Source organism: Stegostoma tigrinum, chromosome 12, assembly GCF_030684315.1.
Source record: "Stegostoma tigrinum isolate sSteTig4 chromosome 12, sSteTig4.hap1, whole genome shotgun sequence".
In the NCBI taxonomy this organism is placed as follows: Eukaryota; Metazoa; Chordata; class Chondrichthyes; order Orectolobiformes; family Stegostomatidae; genus Stegostoma; species Stegostoma tigrinum.
In genome coordinates, this window is record NC_081365.1 from 10,498,477 (window position 1) to 10,523,717 (window position 25,241).

At 42.6% G+C, this 25,241-nt stretch overlaps 1 protein-coding gene across 3 annotated transcripts in view; it reads right to left on the bottom strand.

The window, feature by feature from the left end:
• The window catches only part of LOC125457009 (neural cell adhesion molecule 2-like), a 1,449,549-nt gene that overhangs the window by 930,247 nt on the left and 494,061 nt on the right, over window positions 1-25,241 (bottom strand). Inside the window, exon 1 of one of the 3 annotated variants that reach the window (XM_059650141.1) lies at window positions 10,337-10,403. The exons of the other annotated variants lie outside the window; for them this stretch is intronic. Within the exon in view, the coding sequence (XP_059506124.1) occupies window positions 10,337-10,388 (52 nt within the window). The 5' untranslated portion in view covers window positions 10,389-10,403. Of the gene's footprint in view, window positions 1-10,336; window positions 10,404-25,241 lie in introns of those variants that run through there. 3 annotated transcript variants of the gene reach the window in all.

Genomic DNA, 25,241 nt, shown 5'->3' on the forward strand with positions numbered 1-25,241 from the left:
TCACAACCTTATAAACTTCTATCAGGTTGCCTCACAATTTTCCTGTGCTCTAGTGAAAACAAACCAAATCTATCTTCATAGCTAAAATCCCTCAATCCGCAGCATCCACATCCTTATGGTAGAGTGGTGACCAGAACTGTAGACAATATTCCAAGTGTGGCCTGACTGAAGTTGTATAACTTGTCTATCCTTGTACTTAATACCCCTTCCAATGAAGGCAAGCATGTCATAAGCCTTTATCGCTGCCTTAACTACTGGCTATCACCAACAGTGATCTACGGACCTGAATACCCAGATCCTTCTACATATCAATACACTTAAGGGTTCTGCCATTCACTGTATAATCTCTACCTGAATTTGTCCTTCCAAAATGCATAACCTAACATTTGTCCAGATTAAACTCCAGCTGCCATTTTCTGTCCATGCCTGCAACTGACCTATATCCTGCTATGTCATCTGACAATCCTCCTCACTCTCCGCGACTCTACCAATCTTTGTATCGTTTGCAAACTTATTAACTAGACCAGCTACATTTTCCTCCAATTTACGTAGATCATGAACAACAGAGGCCCCAGCACTGATCCCTGTGGAACACCACTAGTCACAGTCCCCAATTCCAAAAAGCATCCTTCCACTATTACCCTCTGTCCCCATGACTAAGCCAGTCTGTATCTACCTAGCCAGCTCACTCCAATACCATCTGGCATCACCTTGTATACAAGTCTGTGATGAGGGACATCGTCAAAGGCTTTCATGAAGTCCATGTAGACAGCATCAACTGCTTTTCCCTCATCGATCATCTTCGTCACCTCCTCAAAAAGCTCGATTAAGTTAGTGAGCCATAGCCTCCCCCGTACAAAGTCATGCTGTCTGTCACTAATAAGTCGATCTGCTTCTAAATGCATACGTCTCTAGTCCCTGACAACCTTTTCCAATAATTTCCCGATCACAAATGAGAGATTCACAGGTCTGTAATTTCCAGGATTATCCCTGCTATACTTCTTAAAATATAGGACAAAATTGGCCATTCTCCAGTCCTCTGTGGCCTGTCCTGTGGCCGAAGAGGATACAAAGATGTCTGTCAATGCTCCATCAATTTGTTCTCTTCCTCTCCTAATATTCTGGGACAGATCCCATCAGGACCAGGGACTTATCTACCTTAATACCTTTTAAGATGGGCAACACATCCTCCTTTTTAGTGGCATTTTGGCTCAGAAACTTGACACTCCCTTCCCTGAAAGCACCCTCCATCAATTCCTTCTGTTTGGTGAATACCAACATTAAGTATTCATTGAGGGCCTCACTTACTTCTTCTAGCTCCACATTCAGATTTCCTCTTTTGTCCTTAGGTGGGCCAACCCTTTCCTTGGCTACCCTATTGCATTTTATACAGATATAAAAAGCTGTGGAAATCTCTTTAATCCTGCTTGCCAGTGACTTTTCATGACCCCTTCTAATTCCTTGTTTAAGCTCTTTCCTACTTTTCATGACATACTTCAAGGGCTTCATTATTTCCCATCCCCCTAGACCTTACATCTGCTTCCTTTATCTTTCTGACCAATGTCATAACATCCCTGATCATCTAAAGTGTATCCAAGGCTGTAATAGTGCAAGATGCTGTTTTTGCCAACGAATGAACATTTTCTTATGTTTCATTTTTGCAAGCAATATTTTAAATACTCGAACCAGTGAGTTTCTCAGAGCCATATAGTTCCTGAAGACAGACATTGATGCTGCATGATTCAAGGCTGCAATTCTTCACAAGGTGGCGAGCAAGACAATGCAAGTCCATTCCTCTGTGCCTGAAACAATTGCTATGAAATTACATGGTTTCAAAACTGTATCTCCCAGTGGGGCTCCATCCTACTCAGTGCCTGAGATAATTGTTACTCCTTTCCAATCCTACGCTGCACCATGACATCTGACCTGTGAGACATGAACTGAAACTATTAGGTGAAATGGTGAATGGGCATACTCCCACTGGCTATCTGTCTGCTCGAAAGAGTTTTCTTTTTGACATTTTTTTAAAAAATTTATATGTTTTAACTGTTTCCTGGCTCAAATATCAAACAAAACATAAACACATTTCTTCCCCCATGTTTAATCCAACCAGATGTATTGTTTAAACTGTCATTTGTCCCAGTGAACACACAGACATGGCACTGAAACAAATTTCTCACCCTTTTATTCTCCGTTATCTCCCTACAACTCTCAGAAATTTCTGCACTTCATCCATTTTAGCTTTTTGTAAAACCCTGCTTGATTTTTATTCATCCCATAATGATAATGTACGTTCATCTGCATTAGCTGTACATTCTGGACATCCTTCTCCAAACATCTCTCTCTCTATCTCTCTGCAATTTAAGATACATCTTGAAACCTATGGTACCTAGTCTGATATAACACAATGTGCAGCTGGAGGAGCACAACTGGCCAGGCAACATCAGAGGAGCGGGAAAGTTGACGTTTACCCTAACCCTAACCCTAAACCTAACCCTAATCCTAACCCTAACGTCAATTTCTGAAGAAGGATCCCAACCCGAAAGATCAATTTTCCTGTTCCTCTGATGCCATCCGGCCTGCTGTGCTCCTCCAACTCCACACTGTGTTGCCTCTGACTGCAGCATCGGCAGTTCTTGCTATCTCTGATTGCCTAGTCTGATATCATCCTTATGTGATCTTGGTGAAACACCTGTTTTGGTCAATACTCTATGTCATATCTTGGGACCTTGTTAGGACCACATTACAGGCAAGCTATACCTGTGATTGTTCTATTGTACTGAGGTCTTCCTATGGGTCAGCTAATGAAACCACTGAGTAGCTCAGTCTTACAGAAAAGGAAGATCCCATTCAAACTACGATGCAGGTTTCATGTTGAGTTTTCTTGGCTATGTGACTAACATTAAACTACTCACTTAAAAAAGCGAATCTTAAGCTGAAATACAATCAATTTATATGGTTTGGGGACATTGATTTTTGATGGTGCAGGTCTGACTATGTGAAGTTACAATGAGCTATTATTTATGTTATCACTCCCTTTTGCAGGAAGCTAGTGAAAGGTGATTGTATGAGGTACAGAGATATGATCACATGGGTATTAATGTTTCAATTGTTGAATAATCCAATTGAGAAAAAGGGGGTAGCCCTCTTACAAGCTATCGGTTTGAGTGTCACAACAAAAGCCCGAGTACAAAACCACCTTGGCCCAAGCTGACATTCCAGCTCTTCTGCCGATCTCCCTAAGAAAGCTATCAGGTTATTCTATTTCCAGCTATCTTTTCTCATAGTGCAAGATCATAAGAAATAGAAGCAGAAGGAAGATATTCAGTCTGTTAGGTCTGCTCTGCTATTCAATAAGATCAAAATGAACAGATTCACAGGTTTCAAAAGATACAAAAGTCAGTCTTTCAGCCCATCATTTCAGCACTGGATCTCTGAGCACTTGGATTTATTGCCAATCTTTACCCTTTTCCTGTACCGTGCTCCTTATTTGTATTTAATTAACCATCTATCTAACATCCTTCTGGATGTTTTAACTGCACCTATGTCAAGGCAGTGTATTGCATATCCACCTACATGCAGTGCGTGGACAATTTTTCTCATTTCCATTTGCTTTGCTTGCAAAACATTTTAAACCTCTTTCCCCCAGTTCTCAATCCTTTTGCAACTATGAATAGATTTTCCTCATCTCCTCTGTCTGGGCCCCCTTATGATTTTGAAAACGTTCGACAAATCTTCTCCAAGGAAAACAATCCCAATCGATCCTTATAATTGACGTTTCTCTTTCCTTGCTCGCGACTGGCCTTAAACCCACATTCCTGCTTCCTCTTGCTTGGTCCTCCTCCTACAATCCTGGACTCCTTTGTGAGCTAGTAATTGTCTAGGTTAAGGCTCAAAAGTCCCAGTTTCGACAGCTATCTGTCGAAGACTCCGAGACTTTATGAGAAGCACTTTCTTATCTTCTGAAGTAGGAGTCTCCTTGTTTGTAAAGTGTGCCTCCTAGTTCTAGATTCCCACATGAAACGAATTCCCTGAAGAGAATATCTCTGTACTTTTTCCCCATAATAAGTGTATGTCCACACTCCCTTTTGACATTTGCATGAGGTTGCTTTCTGTTTGGAACAGGGAGCTCAGCTGTGGTCCCATGGAAGGATAACTACATACTCCTCAGTGTCGATTTATGAAGAAAGCATTACGCAGTCAGGACAACAACTAGCTGACAAGGCCAGGAAGTTTCACCAGCCTGGTGTTAATTCCTGTAGCATTATGCCATCACCTTGACACCTGTCTACCTAAGGCACACCCAGAATTAAAATTTGTGCCTTTCATTGGGCTTTCAATTCATTAATTCTGCATTCTCAGCAATGAGAGTGGCTCAACCAAGCTGCCACATTACAAAAACATTTGAGAGGCAACATCTGAAAAGCAATGGGTTTCTCTGAAAGCATTCTGTTGCTGAGAAATATTTATGAAGCTTTAGTTCTGAAGAAACATCTACTTATCTCATCATGCTGTGAATCCATTTTGAGAGTGTAATTGTAAAGAGGATTAAGTCCAGAGCACTCCATGTCTTCACACATCCTCTAGTTCACTATGCTATTGACTGCAGCAAGAATTCATTTCCAAAAGCTCAAAGGAAACGAACAGCAAAATAAATTACCAACAGCATTACTAAATTGGCTGAATAGCAAGTGAAAACAAAGGAACACTTCACATTCTAGTGTTTTCCCATGAAAAGACTGAATGCTTGTCAGCTGCTCAGAGGTTCTTCTGCTATTGACAGGGTGACAAGCTTGGTAGATAATACACTAGTTGGTGACAGCAATAGTGTACCAATGGTGTTCTACATTTTAGTCAACAAACTAGAATAATTTTAGCTGTCATGCCTCATTGTGTACTCTTGACTGATAGTCCAGAGACCCATCAATCTGTTGAAAGAGCTGAGGGTCAATATGATATGATGGACAGCTCTGACTGTCCGATCTCCTTTGCCAATTGCACAAAGTTTATGTACACCAGATTCAGAGACTACTCGTGCTTCCAGTTTCTACTATTGATACTTTAGAGGATCTGGAGGATTGACTGATTTATTGTCTTTAAATAAAAGGACTTATTCAAAATAAAGGAAAATTATGAATTAATGACAGTTTATTTCAATATAAAAAGCTTTTTAAACATCTTGTCATCACTATAGGAAGCAGTAGCTCTAATCAAAGTAATGGTGCGTAGGTCAAAATGCTACAACTTGGTGAGGAGGGTACATGAGGGGCAATGGCAGTGGGCATGACTGGGCAAAGGGAGTACTTTGTGAAGGCTCTATCCCTGCAGGCTATGTTTGGTGGCATCCCCAATGTGCTGTGAGCCTGGACTCTTTACAAAGGCAGCTAGGCTCCATGAGAGTGTCAATTATTGATTAAGGTTCCTTTATAAATTAACAGGATGAGGTTGTCGCTGACTAAGCAGCATTTATTGCCCATCATAATTGCCCAGAGGGCAATTCAGAGTCAAACACATTGTTGTTGGTCTGGAGTCACATGTAGGTCAGACCAGGTAAGGATGGCACTTTCCTTCCTTAAAGGACATTAGTGAACCAGATAGGTTTTTCCCCACAATCGACAATGGATTCATAGTCATCATTAGATTTTTAATTCCAGATATTTTATTGAATTCAAATTCCACCAACTGCTGTGGCTGGACTCGAACCCAGGCCCCCAGAATGTTATCTGGGTCTCTGGATTAACAGTCCAGAGATAATACCACTGGGCCATTGCCTTCCCCAATTGTCGATTTCTGTGATGAAATCAGCCAGGCAAGATGTGCTACACTGGACTCACATCATAAACCAGACCTGTGCTTCCTTAAAATGCTCTCCCAAAAACCACGAGCCTAGAAGCAGTGTCACGAATTCTGGAATCCGGACATCATGCTTAAAAGGTTCATTTGTCATCCTGACTTAGTGAAAACTCAAGCTTTTTAAAGGGGTTTAACTTCTGCTTTGTGCTGGTCATTTAACAGTTCTGACAGGCTACTGTCTGTTCTGCTCACCGCAGCTTTGAACCTTTATCAGACAAATTGTTTGAAGTCAACATTGAAGCAAGTGAGCTTGCATGCCCAAGGACTGTAAATTCGGTGGTGTTTAATAAACCTTGAAACGAGAGAGGCAGAGGGTGGTTCAGATGCAAAAAGAAACAGACAACAATAAACAGATGCTTCAAAAATTGTTTTCACCCTGCATGTGGCACAGAATTTTTTTTTTCCACAATTTGGAGTTTTCCCACCTAAGCCTAAGGGCTATGGATGGGATTTCAACATGACCAAATGGCCCTTGTCAATAATGAAGCCTTTGTCCTTAGAAAGTGCTAAGCTCAGCCATTTTCCGAACCTGCTCCTCCAATTTTCATTGAATCATTAAAACCTTACACCGTGGAAGTAGGCCATTCAGCCCATTGACTTCACACTGACCCTCCCAAGATATCCCACTCAGACACACCTACCCTATCCCTGGCCACTCCACCTGGTCTGTACATCCCTGGACACAATAAGCAATTTGGTATGGTTAATCCACCTAATCTACACATCTTTGGACTGTGAGAGGAAACTAGAGCACGCACACACACAGACACAGGGAGAATGTGCCAACTCCACACAGACAGTCACCCAAAAGTGGAATCAAACCTCGGTCACTTGGCACTGTGAAGCAGCAGTGCTAACCACTGAGTCGCTGTGCCACTCCTCAGCCTGAGTTTTGAATGCCCTCAATTTTCGATGATGTAGGAACAAAATAAAGCTGAAAAAAACCTAACAGCTCAGCCAGTGTCTGTGGAAAAAGGCAGTTGTTTACGTTTCAGGTTGATGAACTTGAAAGGTCTAGAACATTGCCTCTGCATTGATTTCAGATCTCCAGCATCCACAGCTTTAGACTTTGAGTCTGTGCCTAATTTTTATAGTTCTGCCAATTGGTGACTTCGTTCTGGAATTCACATTTCTGGTTTTCACTTGTCTACTCACATGTTCCTTAAATCAAAGATCATTTTGATCAAAGATTTACAGTCCTGCCCCAAATGTTGCCTTAAGTAGCTTCGTGTGAAATCTTGTTTGATCACTGGCTTTTGGTGAGCATTCTGTTGGGATGTTTGAATCTGATGAGGTTGCCACATAGATGCAAGTTGATTCAGAAGCTACATTAGTAAAAGCAAGCAAAGATTTGTCACAAGCTCTCATCTCGTACGGTAATTTCTAGACTGCTGTCACGTTGACGGCTTCTGGGGAAACACATTTCGCAGAGAAATACATTCTTTGTTCTCTTATAGTCAGATGACAGGTGCGATGGGAATGTCAGCTTAAACGCAACAGTGAACAACTGCTTTAATCAGTGTGCATTTCTGCTACTCAGTACTTGTATTTAGTATTATCAGTGTTCATTGTTATTCTGACAGCTGAGCCCCCAATGAGCACAAGTAACAACCAATCATCAAGAGGTTTCCTCTTCTCATATATAAGTTTTTTTTGTACTTGCTCATGCATTGTATGTGCCTCTGGCTAGGCCAGCACTTGTTGCTCAAATGAGTTGACCTTGACAAGAGGGTCGTGACCTGCCATCTTGAACTGCTGCACCCCGTGTGGTAAAGATACATCCCCTATGCTGTTAGGAAGCAAATTCGAGGATTTTGATCCAGGAGTGGTGAACAAGGGGAAAATATTTCCATCTCAGGCTAGACTGTGATACAGACGGGGGCTCGCAGGTGCTTAAAAATGATTGCCAGGTTGCTGCAGACCATGAAACATGCGGGTAGAATTACACCATTCAGCCCTTTGAGTCTGCTGAGCTATACAAAAATGGCTGATATGTTTCTCAGCCCCATTTTCCTGTCTTCAGTCCATAACCCTTGATCCCCTCACTAATCAAGAACATAGCTATCTCTGTCTTAAATACACTCTATGACTTGACCTCCACAGCCTTCTGTGACAATGAGTTCTACAGCTTCATCACCCACTGGCTGAAGAAATTCGTTCTGACGTCAGTTCGAAAGGATGGTTCCCCAAGTCTCTTCTACTAGTGGAAATATCTTCTCTAAGCTCACTCTACTCTCTAGGGTGGCACGGTGGCTCAGTGGTTAGCACTGCTACCTTACAGTGCTAGGGGCCCGGGTTTGATTCCACTTTTGGGTGACTGTCTGTGTGGAGTTTGCACATTCTCCCTGTGTCTGCATGTGTTTCATCTGGGTGCTCTGGTTTCCTCCCACAATCCAAAGATGTGCAGGCTAGGTGGATTAGACATGCTAAATTGCCCATAGTGTCTAGGGATGTTTAGGTTTGGGTTATAGTGGGATGGGTCTGGCTGGGAATCTCTAAGGGTCGGTGTGGACTTGTTGGGCTGAAGGGCATTTCCACACTGTAGGGATTCTATGCATGACGTCCATGAACATTATCTGGGTCTCTGGACTAACAGGCCAGCAATAATACCACAAGTCCATTGCCTCCCCCTTGACTCTATAACAATGTTCTGGCCATAAACAGAATGCAGCAAAGTTTTTCCAGACTGATTCCTGAGATGGCAAGTCTGATGTATGAATAATCAGAGGGTTAGATAGGGTTGATAGGGACAGCCTTTTTCCTAGGATGGTGACGGTGAGCATGAGGGGGCATAGCTTTAAATTGAGGGGTGAAAGATATAGGACAGATGCCAGAGGTAGTTTCTTTACTCAGAGAGTAGTAAGGGAATGGAATGCTTTGCCTGCAACGGTAGTAGATTTGCCAACTTTAGGTACATTTAAATCGTCATTGAATAAGCATATGGACGTACATGGAATAGTGTGGGTTAGATGGGCTTGAGATCGGTATGACAGGTCGGCACAACATCGAGGGCCGAAGGGCCTGTACTGTGCTGTAATGTTCTATGTTCTATGTTAAGATTGGATTGGTTAGGACTATCGACACGAGTCAAGAAAAATAAGTGAAAGTTTAAAAAAAATTATAAAATTTAAACAGGGCTGGACAGGGGTAAAGGGAGGAAGGAATTTCCAAATGACCGGCAAATACAATCAGCTTAGGACTGAGATGAGAAGAAATTTCTTCACTCAGAGAGTGATGAGACAGTGGAATTATTTGGCACAGATTGCAGTGAGGCCAAAATATTGAATATTACAGGAAGGCTGTCAACACAGTCTTCAACGATCAAAGGTTATGGGATAAAAATGGGAACTGAGTACTGAGTTGGATGATCAGCCAGGCTCATATTGAATGGCAGAGCACGATGGAAGGGCCAAATGGCCTATTCCTGTTCCGTTTTTTAAAGAATTATTTTGTACGCCTCCTAGCCTGATTAAAGGGAAAAGGTGTTTATATTCTGGCCTGGAATATTGTCATCAACCTTTAGTCAAGCACCGGGGAGATTCCTCGTATCAGTAGCTTAGAAACAATGCCTGTGGGTGAGCAATTTCCTTGATCCAGGAATAACTGGCTGCAGTGAGATAGTAGGAACTCTGCTGGAAAATCTGGGATATTTCTGAAGAAAGGTCTAGGCCCGAAACGTCCGCCTTCCTGCTCCACTGATGCTGCTTGGCCTGTTGTGTTCATCCAGCTCCACGCCTTGTTATCTCAATTAACTGGCTATAATTTTACTGACATGGTTTATTATTTTATTGATTCATGTACTGAAGATGAAAAATGACCTCACACTCATTTTTAGGTGGTTACTAGAGGAGAAAAAGCTCCATGTTTGACAAATCTTTCTTTACTAAGTGAAAATCAATGTACAATTTTCTCCCTGACACTCAACTACTGAAGGAGTTGACTTCCTTGCAAAGTTGAGGCTCTAAAAGCTCCCAAAGTGAGAGAATTGGCAGGTTTTATTTTTACCTCATCCAAGGAATTGAGGAAGGAAAATGGCACATTGGCCTCTCTTGGATATGGGGTACAGGAATAATGAAGTTTTGATATAATTGTTCAGAGCATTGGTGATATCGCATTTGGAATATCACGGGCAGTTTTGGCGCCCACCTTAAAGGGAAGATACGGTTGCTTTGAAGGCGGGACAGCAAAAGTTCAATAAATTAGTCTTTTGGATGAAGAGACGTCCTGTGATGAAAGGCCAATCAAGTTTCATCCACAGTTTCTGAGGTTTAGAGGAATAATAGACGATTTCATTGAAATATATCTGATCCCGAGAGAGGCCTAATATGATAGATACTGAGGGGTTGCTCCCACTGGTCAGAGATTGGAAATTATGGGGCACAGTCATAGGATAAAAGGCTGATTATTTATGACAGAGATGAGGTGCACTGTGAATCTTTGGATATATATTACACTTGGAGGGATACTTGATTGGTGAATATACCTGTGAAGGAGATAGACGGGTTTCTGGTCTCAGGGTATCTTATTGGGAACATCTTTTATTCTATGTTCTTTGTCCACAGCTTGGGTTGAATGTAGTTTGGCTGAGGAGAACACAAGATTAAGAATTGTCTTTATGCTTAGGCTTCTTTAAACTTGATCTATGCATATTCATTCAAAATGCAGCCATACATAGTCATCTGAGATATAGCAGGCTCTGTTGAGAGTCTGAATGTGCTTCTCTCTTCAGATCTAATTAGCTCGTCCCACATTGTGATACTTAGGTTCAGTAGGAAGCGGCTTCATGATAGCATCACAAGGTCCTTTAGGGAAGGAAAATGCTGTCCTTACCTGGTCTGTCCTACATGTGTCCACAGCAACGTGGTTGATTCTCAACTACTCTCTAGACAATTAGGAATGGGCAATGAATGCTAGGCTAGGCAGTGATGTCCTCATTCCATGAATGAATAAATAAAAAGTCATGAGAGAGCAGACAGGGTCTTGATTTAACATCTCATCTAAAAGGTGGTATGTCTGACAGCTTTATTTTCTTCATTCACAGGGTGTGGGTGTTACTAGCCATGCCAGCATTTGTTGCCCATCACCAAATTACCTGAGGGTAATTAAACACATTGCTGTTGGTCTGGAGTCACATGTAGGCCAGGCCAGGTAAGGACAATAGTTTATTTTCCTTGAGGACATTATTGGGTCTATTCTTCCAACAATTGTCAATAGTTATCATGACACACACCCAATACTTTTATTGAATCCAGACTCCAGAAATTGAACCCAGGTCCCCAGATCATTACCTGCGTTTCTGGATTAACAATTGAGCAATGATACCTCTAAGCTATTGTGTTGCCTTATTGCAATACGTCTATAATACTACATGGAAGTGAGAATTGGAGTTTGTGCTCAAGTTTCAGGTGTGACCCTTGAAAGCTAAACCTTCAGATTTCAACGTAAGTGTGCTACCAATGATCATGGCAGTGCTTTACACGGAGAAAGGAAAGAAAACAGTAAATACACTTCAACTCAATCAGCATTGCTGCCATTGAATAAAGACCGAATGAACTGCAGATGGTGTTAATCAGAAACAAAAGCATAAATTGCTGGAAAAGCTCAGCAAGTCTGGCAGATTCTGAGAGCTTTTCTGAGGAAGGGTCACTGGACCTGAAATGTTAACTCTGATTTCTCTCCACGGATGCTGCCAGACCTGCTGAGCTTTTCCAGCACCTTCTGTTTCTGTTTTGGCTGACACTGAATTGGCCATGCACTCAAATAAACAGAGAAGGCATAATTCACTTCTAAAGGAGAGCCATTTTGGATTTGAAACGTTAACTCTATTTCTCTTTCCACTGATGTTGCCCAACCTGCTGAGTTTCTCTGTCAACTTCTGTTTTTATTTCAGATCCACAGCACTGTACTTTTATTATTTAAGACATGATTTGCGTTTTCTGTCAGTGGATAGTTTATTTTTTAAAAATTGCTCCTCTGATATGTTACATGATAACAGGCTGGGATGGAGATTTTGCTGTTGTTGAGTTTCTTAAGGCTTCCAGATTGGCCATTGAAGATCACATCTTCAATTGATTACTTAGCGAAAATGAGGAACTACCAAGAATGGTTGATAAACGACTTCCCCAGTGTTGTTTTCATACATTCTGTTGATACAGTTCTGGGATTGAATCCAGTGAGTTATTTGTCTGTTAATCTCTAAAATGCAGGGGTGGCGATGCTGAAAACCATTGCATTGTAACACCTGCTTCCACAGCAAATCGATAGATATAACGATGAAGAGATTTTCAATTACTGAACTATCTCAGCTCAGAAAAAAAACAAGTCATCAATTTTAATTGGCTCCCTGCTTTGGCACCCTTAATGATTAACTGCCAGGTGATCATTGCTGTTCCTACTACATTCAGAAGAGGGTAACTTACTGCTTTTCTGTGGTGAACAGATCGACTTTCCTTGAGTTACTGCACATGCATCCCATTGCTCTCACAGAGGAGCAATAATCCAACTGAAATACTCAACCACCGAAAACCATTCAGATCAATTTCTTCACTAGCACAAGTTTGGGATTTCTTCAGGGTGCTGGCTGAGTAAAGGACATTCCTGCCTTGGTCTTTTAGCTCTCTCGAGGTGGTTATTTTCATTCATGCATTGGATGTGGTGTCACTATCCAGGTCAGCACTTATTGCACACACCTAAATACCCAGAGGGCAGTTAAGTGTCAACCACATTACTGTGCATTTGGAGTCATGTGTAGGGTAGACCAGGTTAGGACTGCAGTTACCTTCCCTAAAAGACCTTCGTGAACCAGATGGGATTTTCCTGACCATTGACAATGTTTACATGGTCACCATTTGACTCCTATTCCAGATGTCTAATGAATTCAAATTTCACCATCTGCCATGGCAAGATTTGAACTTCAGTCGCCAGAACATTGCCTGAATGCCTGCGTTAATAGTGCAGTGATAGTACCACCAAGCCATCACCTTCTTGTGGCCCTCACCATTTGAGATGGCATCCAAATGCCATACAGTACTCTCCTGAGCCTCTAGCTTGCCAGACTATCGCTGGTATTCTCCTGAAGGAGTTAAATTAATAAGGGTTAAAATTTTCACCATATAGATTGTAATAAGCAAAGCTAGAACTAAGGAGCAAGGCATCCAGATGTCAAGGCTAATAGCTATCAAAGGCCTTCGATGAAGGTCAGACAATGCTTTCAAAGTCCATGTGAAACAGAGATGAGATAGGGGACATGAATGTTGAAGAGTGGGAATTGTAATGGTAATTACAATATGCATGCTATAATCTACACAAAGCTTGAAGAATTTCTGTGATTTAGCAGAGCAAAATTTTATCCTTGCACCAAAGCTTCTCTCCAGCCAAGCATGAAATAAATGATCTGTTCTCTTGGAGTCCTCCATCAATTTGTCAAGTCTCCTTACAGCATCTCCTGATGAGACAATAGAGATACCCTTAATTAACCACTTGTGAGCCTCAATTGGCCTGAGAGGACATAGATTGTCTGCCATCCATCCCACCAGTAGGATTTTACTAATGGCAGTAGAAGGGCACGTTTCTCCTAAACCTCACATGCAACTTAATTTGTCGCCAGCCACCCCTATCTTCCAGAATACTCCTTTGGGCCCATGAAATCCCATCAGAGATTTAAGTCCATAATCCAGGCTAGTGCAGTCATGACAGAGCACAGCAATGTCTGAGGTACTGCACTTCAGATGAGGCTTGTAGTCAGGGTCCCTTCAGTCCTTTCAGATGTATATAAGGGATCCCGTGTCATAGTTATGAAATCGAACTGAAATTTCTCCCTGAACTAACATGTTGAAAATTGCAGCATGCTACTTTGCAGAGGGACCTGAGTGTTCTTGTACATGGATCACAAAAAGTTGGTTTGCAGGTGCAGTGGGTAAGTAATAAGGCAAATGAAATATCGTCCTTCATTGCTAGGGGGATTGAGTTTAAAAGCAGGGAGGTTATGTTGCAGCTGTATAGGGTACTGATGAGGCCTCATCTGGATTACCATGTGCAGCTTTGGTCTCCTTACTTGAGACAGGATGTACTGGCACTGGAAGGGGTGCAGAGGAGATTCACGAGGTCGATTTCAGAATTGAGAGGGTTGCCTTATGAGGAGACAGTGAGTAGAGTGGGACTGTATGCTTTGGAATTTAGAATAATGGGGAGGATCTTATAGAAACATATAAAATTACAAAAGGAATAGCTGGGACAGAAGCAGGGAGGTCGGTTCCACTGGTGGATGAAACTAGAATGATGGGGCATAGCCTCTCAATAGCAGGCAGCAGATTTAGGAGGGAGTTGAGGACGAACTTCTTCACTCAAAGGATTGTGAATCTGTGGAATTCCTTGCCCAGTGAAGTAGTTGAGGCTGGAGGCAAAAGAAACCCTGCAGATACTGGATTCCAAGGTAGGCAGACAGGAGGCCAGGCAGCATCTGGAGGAAAAGAGCAGTCAATATTTTGTGTATTACCCCTCTTCAGGCCTGCCTGGCTTGCTGTGTTCACCCAGCTTCCCATTTGTCTAAGCAGTTGAGACTATCTTTCTAAATGTTTTTAAGGCAAAGAATATTATAGATTTTTGAACAATAAAGGAATTAAGGGTTATGGTGAGTGGGTGGGTAGGCGGAGGTGAGTCCAAGAAAAATCAGCCATGGTCCGTTTGAATAGAGGAGCGGGTTCAATGAGCCAAATGGTCTAATCGTGTTCCTGTTTCTTCTGTTCTTATATTCTTATGACAAGAGAAACATCCCTGGCTAATATCTGTCACTGTTTAGAAAATATACACCTATTTATGTAAGTCTTCTCTCTTTCATACAAATTGGGTATTGAATGCTGACTTCATCCAGGGCAGCTGACGTATTGAATGTGAAATTAATGACTAAAGTGTGACAGGCAACTGTGAAATTCCTCTGTCCTCTACCTTAATGCAGGTCTGGCTGCAGTAAGGCCTGAGTAGAATCATCTGAATCAGACATTAAACAAAACTATACAGACTTATTCAATGCCGCAGTCTCACCTCCATTATGTTGCTCATTAGATTTTTCCAAACATTAGTGCCCTTCGACCTAGGAAGGGGTCCCTTGTAGCCTGTTGTCAGCTAGTCATTATCCAGAATTGTGAAATAAAATGGTGTTTTTTTTTAAGTTCATTACACTTTCAAGTCCAGGAAACTCTCCAGGTGAGTATTCTGGTGCAGTGCTGCAAATGAAATTCTTCAGTTATTGAAGCCATTACAATCTATTGGGAGTGAACACATCTGTTGTGTGTGTAAGAGACCTCCATGAACTGCTAATCAAAAACTGTTATTGTTCTGAAGCAATTATTGTAAAGCATTGAGCAAGAGAAAGAGAGAGAGAGAGAGACTGGTGGGGGGGGCACGCAGAGAAAGAGAGTGTTAGGCAGGATAGAAGAGAGAGAATGAGGAGAGAGAAAGAGGAGACAAGAGGAAAGAAGAGAGAAAAATAGAAGAGAGAGAGAGGAGAACATGGAGAAGAACAAAGAGAGCAAGGAAGTGAAAGTAAACAGAGAGAGTGGAACAATAACGGAGGAAGTGACAAACAAGAGAAAAGGATGAAGTAGCCAAGGAAAAAAAAAGACAATAGTGGGAAAGAACATAAAACAATGTCAAGACAGAGAAAGAAGATTGAAGTGAGAGAGGTAGAGAGAGAGAGTAAAAATGTAATAAGTACATAAGAGGTGACAGAGAATGGTGAGCCTGTGGAATTCTCTGGCACAGAAGGTGGTTGAGGCCAAAACATTGAATTTTTCAAGAAGATCTACAAAGTTCCAAGGGCTAAAGAGAACAGAACTAATGGGGTGGATGCAGGAACAGGGTACTGAGTTGAATGACATGCAACGATCATATTAGATGGCAGAACAGGGTTGAATGGCCCACGTTTACCCCTATTTGCCATATTTCAATGTAAGAGAGATAAGAACTGTTACATAAGCTCTGAATGAATTAATGTTGGAGGCTGCATTGAACTCTACCTCATCTGATGTTGTTTTCCAGAGCCATCTGGGTATAGAACAGAATGCCTTGGGATCTCATGGAGAGCAGGCCCATAACAGCAGATCTCCTCATCATCTCCCAATGTCTAATCAATATCACTTTGCCCAAATTGCTATCATGCAAACTCTTGTCAGCAGAAGAATCTTTCTTGTTAATGCTCAGTAGCAGTTGTTTGTCTGGCATTGTAAATCAAACAGGCCCATAGCAATCAAGGAAAGGGGCTGGCTGGCAGCATCCAGCTATCCAAAAATACCACAAATGCAGTAGAGAAGCAGAACAATGCAAGGCACTGAGCTAGCAGAGATGGAGAAAGAGAGAGAAAGAAAGAGCCCATGAGAGGTGACAGAATATGTAGGAGGTTAAAGGTTCAGAGGATGGTTAGCAGTACTGCCTCGCAGTGTGAGGGACCCAGGTTCGATTCCAGCCTTGGGTGACCTTCTGTGTGGAATTTGCACATTCTCCCCATGTTTGCGTGTGTTTCTGCTGGATGCTCCGGTTTCCTCCTGCAGCTCAAAGATGTGGGGTATTGGATAAGGGCCAAGAGCAGGCAGGTGGGACTAGTTTAATTTGGAGTAACGGTCAACATGGACTGGTTGGACCAAAGGGTCCATTTCCGTGTTCTATGACTCTGTGTGCAATTTAGGTGGATTGGCTGTGCCAAATTGCCCCGTAGTGTCCAGGGCTGTGCAGACTAGGTGGGTTAGCCATGGTAGATGCAGCATCACAGGGATGGGATGTGGGCTGGGCTTGAGCAGAATGATCGGAGAGTTGGTGCCAAATTGATGGGCCAAAAGAACTCTTTCCGCACGGTAGGGATTCTATGATTCAAAAAGGAATTACCACTGACACTCATTAGAAAGGCATCATGACACTATTGAACAAAAAAAAGCAGAAGAACATTGTGGGCCAAAGGGCCTGTGTTGTGCTGTACTGTTCTGTTTTATGTTGCTCTAAGAAAGAGAATCAGTTTCCCGCTAAACAGGGCAGGTCTCAAATATGCTTGGAAGAAAAGTGGGTGTTTCTGCAGGGAATGAACAGAACTGAACTGAGTGAGTGTTACATGATAGGGCATAAACAGATAAGGTGTTTGATGAGATGAAATTTAAGATGGTGCAAAGCTGATCAACAGAACATTAGAATAGCTGAGTCTGGCATGCCAACAACAACAAGAAAAACAACTTTCATCCATATAGTGATAGTAAGAATTCACGATGTTGGAGTCAGAGATAACACAGTGTGGAGCTGGATGAACACAGCAGGCCAGGCAGCATCAGAGGAGTAGGAAAGCTGACATTTCGGGTCAGAACACTTCATTTTCTGAAGAAGGGTCCTGCCTCGAAAAGTCAGCTTTCCTGCTCCTCTGATACTGCCTGTCCTGCTGTGTTCATCCAGCTCCACACTGTGTCATCTTTGCATCCATATAGCGCCTTCAATGTAGTACAATATTCCAAGATACTTGAGGGGAATGCTAGCAAAGGGAGAAAAAAAAATTGGTAGCAACAGACACAGAGAGATATCAGGGAAGGTGACCACATAGGGAGATTTTAAAGAGAGCTTAAGCAGAAAAAAGAAATAGAAAGATTCAGCAAAGGAATTCCAGGGCTTTTCAGGCCCAACAACCTTTCCTCAAAACTGTTTGTACCTAAAAAAAGTTTGGTATATATCCTGAAGAAGGTAAAGGGAGAGCGAGAAGGAGAAAAACCACTTGGAGATAGAGACCAGAGAGAGAGAGCAAAATGGCTGGGCATACAAAGGAATGAGTAAAGATCAGTCTGGGAGAATGCTGGGAGAATCAGCTGTTAATGGGGACCATTAGTGCCTGACAATGGGATGTTTGTGGTAGCAGTCCATGTAATGACAAGTGTGTGGATTTTGGGGTAAAGACAGTTTTCAAGCCTTAACAAAATCAGAAATTGCTGGGAAAACTCAGCAGGTCTGGCAGCATCTGTGGAGAAAAGGCAGACTGAACATGTCAGGTTCAGTGACAGTTCTTCAGAACTGAAGTGTTCTGAAGAAGGGTCACTGGACCCAGATTGTTAACTCTGCTTTCAGGAAACAGTGAAGAATTGACCACATTGTCATCAGTCTGGAGTCATATGTAGGACATACCAGGTAAGGACAGTTGATTTCCTTCATTATTAAACTAAATGGGTTTTTAACAATAATCAGCAACAATTTCATTGCATTAATTCATAACCCTCTAAACCCAGAGTGACTAAAAAGTCATTATTCTTTACTCAACTGTTCCCAACTTCTGTAACTCCTGTTATCACGAATCTCTCTCTGAGCAAAGTGCTGAGTTCTATTCGGAACAAAATGTCAGTTTTTACTCGCTTGGCACTGCCTGTCACAATCTGCTGAAGCATCTGCAGATGGGGAATTGATTGATCTCCGACTAAGTAGTAATTAGGAAGGGAACAAAACCCTGGCGCAGAACCTGTTCTCTTCATTCCCTTATCATTGGTTCCTACCATTTAATTACTGCACACGTGTTAACGTTGTCTCTGTAGCTTTGGACAAAGCATGTTAAGCCCATTGTGTAGGACACTCAGATAACCATGGCAACTGTGCTTCCTTGTGCTAAGAATGAGCGTGTAGGAGGTTAAAGGATCAAAGGATGGTGAGCACTGCTGCCTCACAGCTCCACGGTTTGATTCCACCCTTGGTGACTCTCTGAAAGAAGTTTGCACATTCTCCCCGTGTCTGCGTGGGTTTTCTCCGGGTGCTCCAGTTTCCTCCCATAATCCAAACATGTGCAGGTTAGGGGGATTGGCCATGCTAAATTGTTCCTAGCACCCAGGGATGTGAAAACTAGGTGGGTTGGCCATGGGGAAATGCAGAGTTACAGGGATAGGGCAAGGGGATGGGCCTGGGAGGGATGTTCTTCAGAGGATCAATGGAGATTCGATAGGCTGAATGGCCTGCTTCTACACCGCAGTACAATCCCAATGTGAAGCCTAACCTCAATTATCAAGGATATAATGTTCGGCATATTGTTTTTCACAATTATAAATAAATGGTCAACACAGCATATCCATACTGACTACTCAATTTGTTTTGTGACAGGGGTAACATGGCATGTGAAGCCGAGGTAAGTAAATTGGATTGGTGTAAAGATAAGCCATGACAGGACAAAAGAACAGATTTAAAAGCTGACGCTAACCTTCAATTCTGATGTATATAAAAGGAGTGACGCCAACACATACCAATGCCATCTGGTGCTGTCCTGAGGAAAGCAGAGCACAGATTAGCTTCTGGTTTCATGAAGCCATTGTTTCTTAATCAGCTTCGTGGTGGGCTAAAAGGGTGTGAGAATTGATGCCAGTTTCACTGTCGAGGGAAAGGAAGGTTCAAAATGGTTAGGTTCTGGCTCTGGAGTGGCTCTAATTGTAGGTGCTATGTATGAGGACCCAAGTAGATTGCATTCAAAAGACAAAAAATGCTGGAGATAGCAATCAGCCAAGCAGCATCTATGGAGAGAGAGTAAGCGAACATTTTGAGTCTAGATGAAGGGCTCTGATGAAGTGTCATCTTGACTTGAAACATGAACTTGCTCTCTGTCCACAGATCCTGCCTGGTCCACTACAGGTAGCTCTGCTATAACGCGCAATGTGAATTGGCTAGATGAATAGTAGACGTTGTTTGGATAATGCAAACTTTCTGTTGGAGAGGTAGTGTGATTTTTCTATCGCGATTTTCTATAGTACAAAGTCACACAAGAACGCAACTATCACATTATAGGAGAACTACCTGTATGACTGCCAGCAATTTTTACTTTCAGTACGGATTCCAGTATCTGCGGTAATTTACCTCTGCTGGTTGCATTGCTGGCTTGTGATGCAAATAGCGTGTGTTTAATTCCTGCATTAGCTGAGATTATTGTGAAGGGCTCTCCTTCTCAACTTCTCCCCTCACCTGAGGCATGGTGAAACTCGGCTCAACCCACCACCAGCCATCTCTCTCCAGTGAGAGAGTAACCCCGTTGTAAGTTAGGATTCTGGCTATCTTTGCCTTTGCAACGCGAGGACCATTGTTACCCAGAGTTCAAATCTTATTAGCAATAACCAAACAAGAGCAAAAGGAATTAAGGCAGAATTTCTTCACCCAAAGTTAAAATGCAAGAACGATGGTGAAACTGAAAGCTATATGTACGACATAAATCATCCGCTGAACTTCTCCTCCCACTGCCTCCTGCTGTCAGCTGTAATTCCAAGAGCTTTCCAATTTGGATTGTACATTATTCAACATATTCTTGGCTCTCGCTTTGAAGCCTGTGCACCACTGAGCATCCAAGGGTGAAGTTTTATAAATTTGGCCACACAATGAACAAACACAGCCACTAAAATAAAATCCTTCGTTCTCGGCATAGGAGAGTAATGACTGAGAGATGAGGCTGTGCCATCATCACTTCTCTCTCTCTCTCTCTCTGCAAGTCTTTTGCTGGGCTTCTAAGGAGAGAGGAAATCATGACGCTTAAGGTATTCTGATTCCGTGCAATCTGATTATTTGACTGAATGAGCTTCATCAACCTTACCCAGGGAGAAAACTAAATATCAAGGCAAAAAAAAAACACAAGAAGAGGCAGATCATTACTTTTAACTACTCCCATACATAACAAGGTGAAACATCAGAGAACATTCTGAATTCTTGGCATTGAATGAACAAATTGATGTACTTTAAAGCTGGATGACAACAGGGATTTCTTTAACAGATAAATAATTGCACAAAGTGTTTTCTTTTTGCTGATATAGAGGAATCTCACACTTCTGGTCTTATTTTATGATCTTCTCAGAATGGAACATTGTGACATTTTTGACAGGGATGGAATGGAAGGACGGACAGAACCAATGCAGTTGAGGCAAACCTAAAAGTATTCCCCAGTTGTAAGTTCTGCAATCCAAATTTAGTCTAGCTCTGGACATACAAAATAAGAAGCATGTCAATGCCTTGGAGAGTGTGCAGATGGAAGTTTACTGGAACAATGAGGAACCTCAGTTATGCGGAGAGAATCAAAGTGGAAAGAGGCTGTATGGCCCATCGAGTCTGTGCTGACCCTCCGACACCCATGCCAGCCCAAAACCCACACCCTATCCCCGTAAGCCCTCATTTATTATAGCTTACCCATCTATCCTGTACATCGCTGGGCCCTCCAGGGCAATTTAGCATGGCCGACCCACCTAATGCACACGTGCCTAGACTGCAAGAGGAAAACAAAGCACCCAGCAGAAACCCACTCTGAAATAGAAAGTACATGAAAACTCCACACAGATAGTCACGCATGGCTGAAATTACACTTGACTCCCTAGCGCTGTGAGGTAGTTGTGTAAAACACTGAGCCACTGTGCTGAGATTGCTTGCCTTACAGCAGAGAAGATGAATGGGAGATTGAATAGAGGTGCTGAAAATCATGACAAGCTTTGATAGAGCAGACAGAGAGAATTTGTTTTCGCTGGCAGAGGGTTGGTAACCAGAGGACCCCAATTCAAGATAATTGGCAAAGGACCCAGGGGTGACATAAGGATGAACATCTTTATGGAGCAAGTTGTTATGATGTGGAATGTTCTACAAGAAAGTGTAATGAAGGCAGATTCAACGAAAAAATACATTCAATGACAGGTGATGTAGGATTGAAAAAGAAAATGTTCAAAACTTTGGGTTAGTGTGGGGTTGGTGGTCATTTCAAAGAACGGGTGGAAGAGTAGAACAGCCACCTTCTGTGCATTGCCATTTTATTACTTACATCACTTACTCGGTTTGCTCACACAAATGGGATATACACGGAATACTAAAGAAGAACCGAAAGAACTGTGTTTGTTGTAAATCAGGGCCATAAACATAAGTGGCTGGAAAAGTCGCATCAGTGAAGGAAGGGTTCCTGGACCCAAAATGTTAACTCTGTTTTTTTGGCCATCACAGATGCTGCCAGACCTCCTAAGCTTTTCCAGCAACTTCTGTTTTTGTACACACAGAATACTGTTGATGTTCTATCCTAGTCTATTTCTGAAGTTGCTGTAGATAGGATGGGATGGAAAGAGAGAGGTGCACAGCCAGGGGTTAAGATTCTGTCTGGACAAACCAGGATAACAACAGCTGCCCAAATAATACATAGCAGCGGTGGCTGTTTATCTTCAGAGTTACTGAAATTAATTTTCCTCCACAAACGAGGAATAAGCCATTAATATAATACATAAAAACAGAAAGCACTAGAGAAATACAGCAGACAACACAGTATGGAGTTGGAGGAAGACAGCAGGCCAGGTCTTTTTCTGAAGACAGGTCTCAACCCAAAATGTCAACTTTCCTGCTCCTCTGATGCTGCCTGGCCAGCTGTGTTCCTCCAGTTCCATGCTACGTTGTCTCTGACTCCAGCACCTGCAGTTCTTGCTATCTCAGAGAAACTCAGCAGGTCTAGCAGCATCTGTGAAGAGGACAATAGAGTTAACTCTTTGAGTTTAATACAACTCTTCTATAGAAGTGAAAGGTGCTGAAAAATGATGCCTTTTATGCTGTAGAGAGAAGGGGAGGTGGTGCAACAGGAACAGACAGTGACGGTACCCAGAACTAAAGACAAAGTGTAATAGCTAATGGTGGTGAAGGAGGAATAGTGTTGTGAAATAGGTGTGAATGGTTAATGTGAAAATGGCAGCATAGATTCATTCAGCTGAGAATAAAACAAGACACGGTGAGAGAGGGGAAAGAGGAGGATGGATTTGTTTTCCCTTTCCATCTGGTGGCGGCACAGTTTGGGAGTGCACTAGACCACTTCACTTGTCAGTTCAGAGCTGTAAACATTGAGTGTTATGGGCTGTAATCAAATATAGCCCAGGGCAGGTAGCAACAAAATAGAAGACAGTGTCCATAATAAAGTTATTGAACCCAATGTTGAGTCCTAGAGGCTGCAAGGTGTCCAAACAAAGATTAAGGTGTTGTTCCCCAGCTCGCTTTGTGCTTTGCTGGAACACTGACAGGCACTTTGGCATGAGAGCACGGTGGTTAAGTGCAGTGGCAAGCAAATGTGAGATCAGGGTGATGAAAGTGTCAAAATGGGGGAGATAGGACCATTTGTCATTATTCCAGTAAAACTAGGGACTGTGTCTGGTTTGGTGAAAGTTCAGGCAGATTTTCTAGTCACCTTTACGCTGCAGTTTGACAGTGCTAAGTGGCTGCCATGTTTTGTCCGCAGTGAGTCAGTTTCAAAAGTATCTAATTAGCCGTAAGGCACTTTTGGAAGTTGAGAAGTTATGAAAGATGTTGTTTACTCTCAAGTTTTTTTCTGAAGTCAGGCGTTGCCTCATTTGTGTTAATGACATTTCAGAGTTCATTAAATCCAAGACTGATAGATGCATGAGGGCTTAAAATCAGATTGATGCAAAGCCTTGCTTGCAAAATCTATTCATAGTCTCATTGGTTTGTTCAGAAGAGCTGTAATCGGTTTATTCATTGCAACATTGCTTGTATATTTGCAGGTAAACATGTCAAAAATGTGCATTTAGTCGATATATTAATACGAGGATTGCACCTCATTCATATCATGGTATTACAGGAGCAGTTATGTATTTAATAATACAGAGAACATGAACCTGATTTTGACCCCTCAAGATGGGCTCACACAGAGTTTTTCCACTTGCCACACACTCTATGACAATGCACATTTTTAACTCTGTCAGGGATTTGATGGTAAATGTGTGTGTGGGTTATAAAATTGGTCCTGTTAACTTGTCCACCATTTTTAAAGAATAAAAACAGGAGTTGTTGGAAAAGGTCAGCAGGGCTGGCAGGATCTGTGAAGTAAAAATCAGAGTTAATGTTTCGGAACCAGTGATCCTTCCTCAGAAAAAATGGTAGCTGGGAAAATCTTAGTTTATATGCAGAAAATAGGGAGGGGGACGGGGTAAGGAGTAAATGATAGGATATAGGATAGAGCCCAAAGAGAGAGAGGAGCAGTTGGATAGAGAAAGGAGTTGGTAACGACCTGGCCAGGAGGGTGAATAACTGTTAATAGGGACTATTAGTGACTAACAATAGGTAGTGTGTAATGGCAGGCTATCTCTGTCTCCTCCCTTTCCTTCCTCGACATCTCTGTTTCCATTTTTGGGATAGGTTGGCCACTAATATCCGTTATAAGCCGACTGACTCTCACAGCTACCTGGACTATACCCCACTTCCTGTAAACACCCCATCCCATTCTCTCAGTTCCTCTATCTTCATTTTATATGTTCAGAAGAGGCTAACGTCAACAAGGGAGGATCCAAAATGTCCGCCTTCTTTCACAACCGAGGATTCCCCAGCATTATTTTCAACAGGGCCCTCAACCAGGTCCGACCCATCTCCCACACTTCGGCCCTGACCCTGTCTCATCCCTCCTGCAACAGCAATAGGGTTCCCTTTTGCCTCACCTACCATCCCCCCAGCATTCACATCCAGAAAATCATCAGATGTCATTTTCGCCACCTCCAGCAAGATTCCTCGACCAGACACATATTCCTCTCCCCTCCCTTGTCTGCCTTCTGCAGGGACCGTTCTCTCTGAGACACCCTGGTCCACTTTTTTTTTTCACCCCCAACAGAGCCCCACAGCACCACAGCACCTTCCCCTGTAACTGGCGAAGGCGCAACACCTGCCCATTTACCGCTTCCCTCCCCAGAGTCCAAGGGCCCAAGCGTACCTTCCAGGTGAAGCAACACTTCACCTGCACTTACTACAATCTAGTCTACTGCATTCGCTGCTCACAGTGTGGTCTCCTCTACATTGTGGAAACGAAATGTAGGCTGGGTGACAGCTTCGCAGAACATCTATATTCCATTTGCAAATAAAAACCCTGAGTTTCCAGTTGCCTGCCCTTTAACATACCACCCTGTTCCCTGGCCAACATCTCTGTCTCACGCTTGCTGCAGTGTTCCAGCTCAATGCTTGGGGACCCCGCTTGAGTTGAGTTCAATTAGTCCTAGCCTCTTCCCCCACCAAGCCTTATTATCACACATCCTACTATTACACGCTACCTATTGTTTTTCACAAAAACTTCCCATTAATAGCTATTCAACCTCCTGGCCAGATCGTTATCATTATCAACTCCTTTGTCTATCCAATTGCACTTCTCTCTTTGGGCTCTATCCTTTGTCTGATCATTTGTTCTCTACTCCATCCCACTCCTTTTTTTTGCATATAAACTGATGTTTTCCCAGCCACCATCAGTTCTGAGGAAGTGTCACTGGACCTGAGACATTAACTCCGTTTTTCCCTTCACAGATGCAGCCAGACCTGCTGAGCTTTTGCAGCAACTTGCGTTTTTGTTCCTGATTTTCAGCACCCGCAGTTCTTTCAGTTTTCACCGTTCTTCAAGATCTGTGCAATTC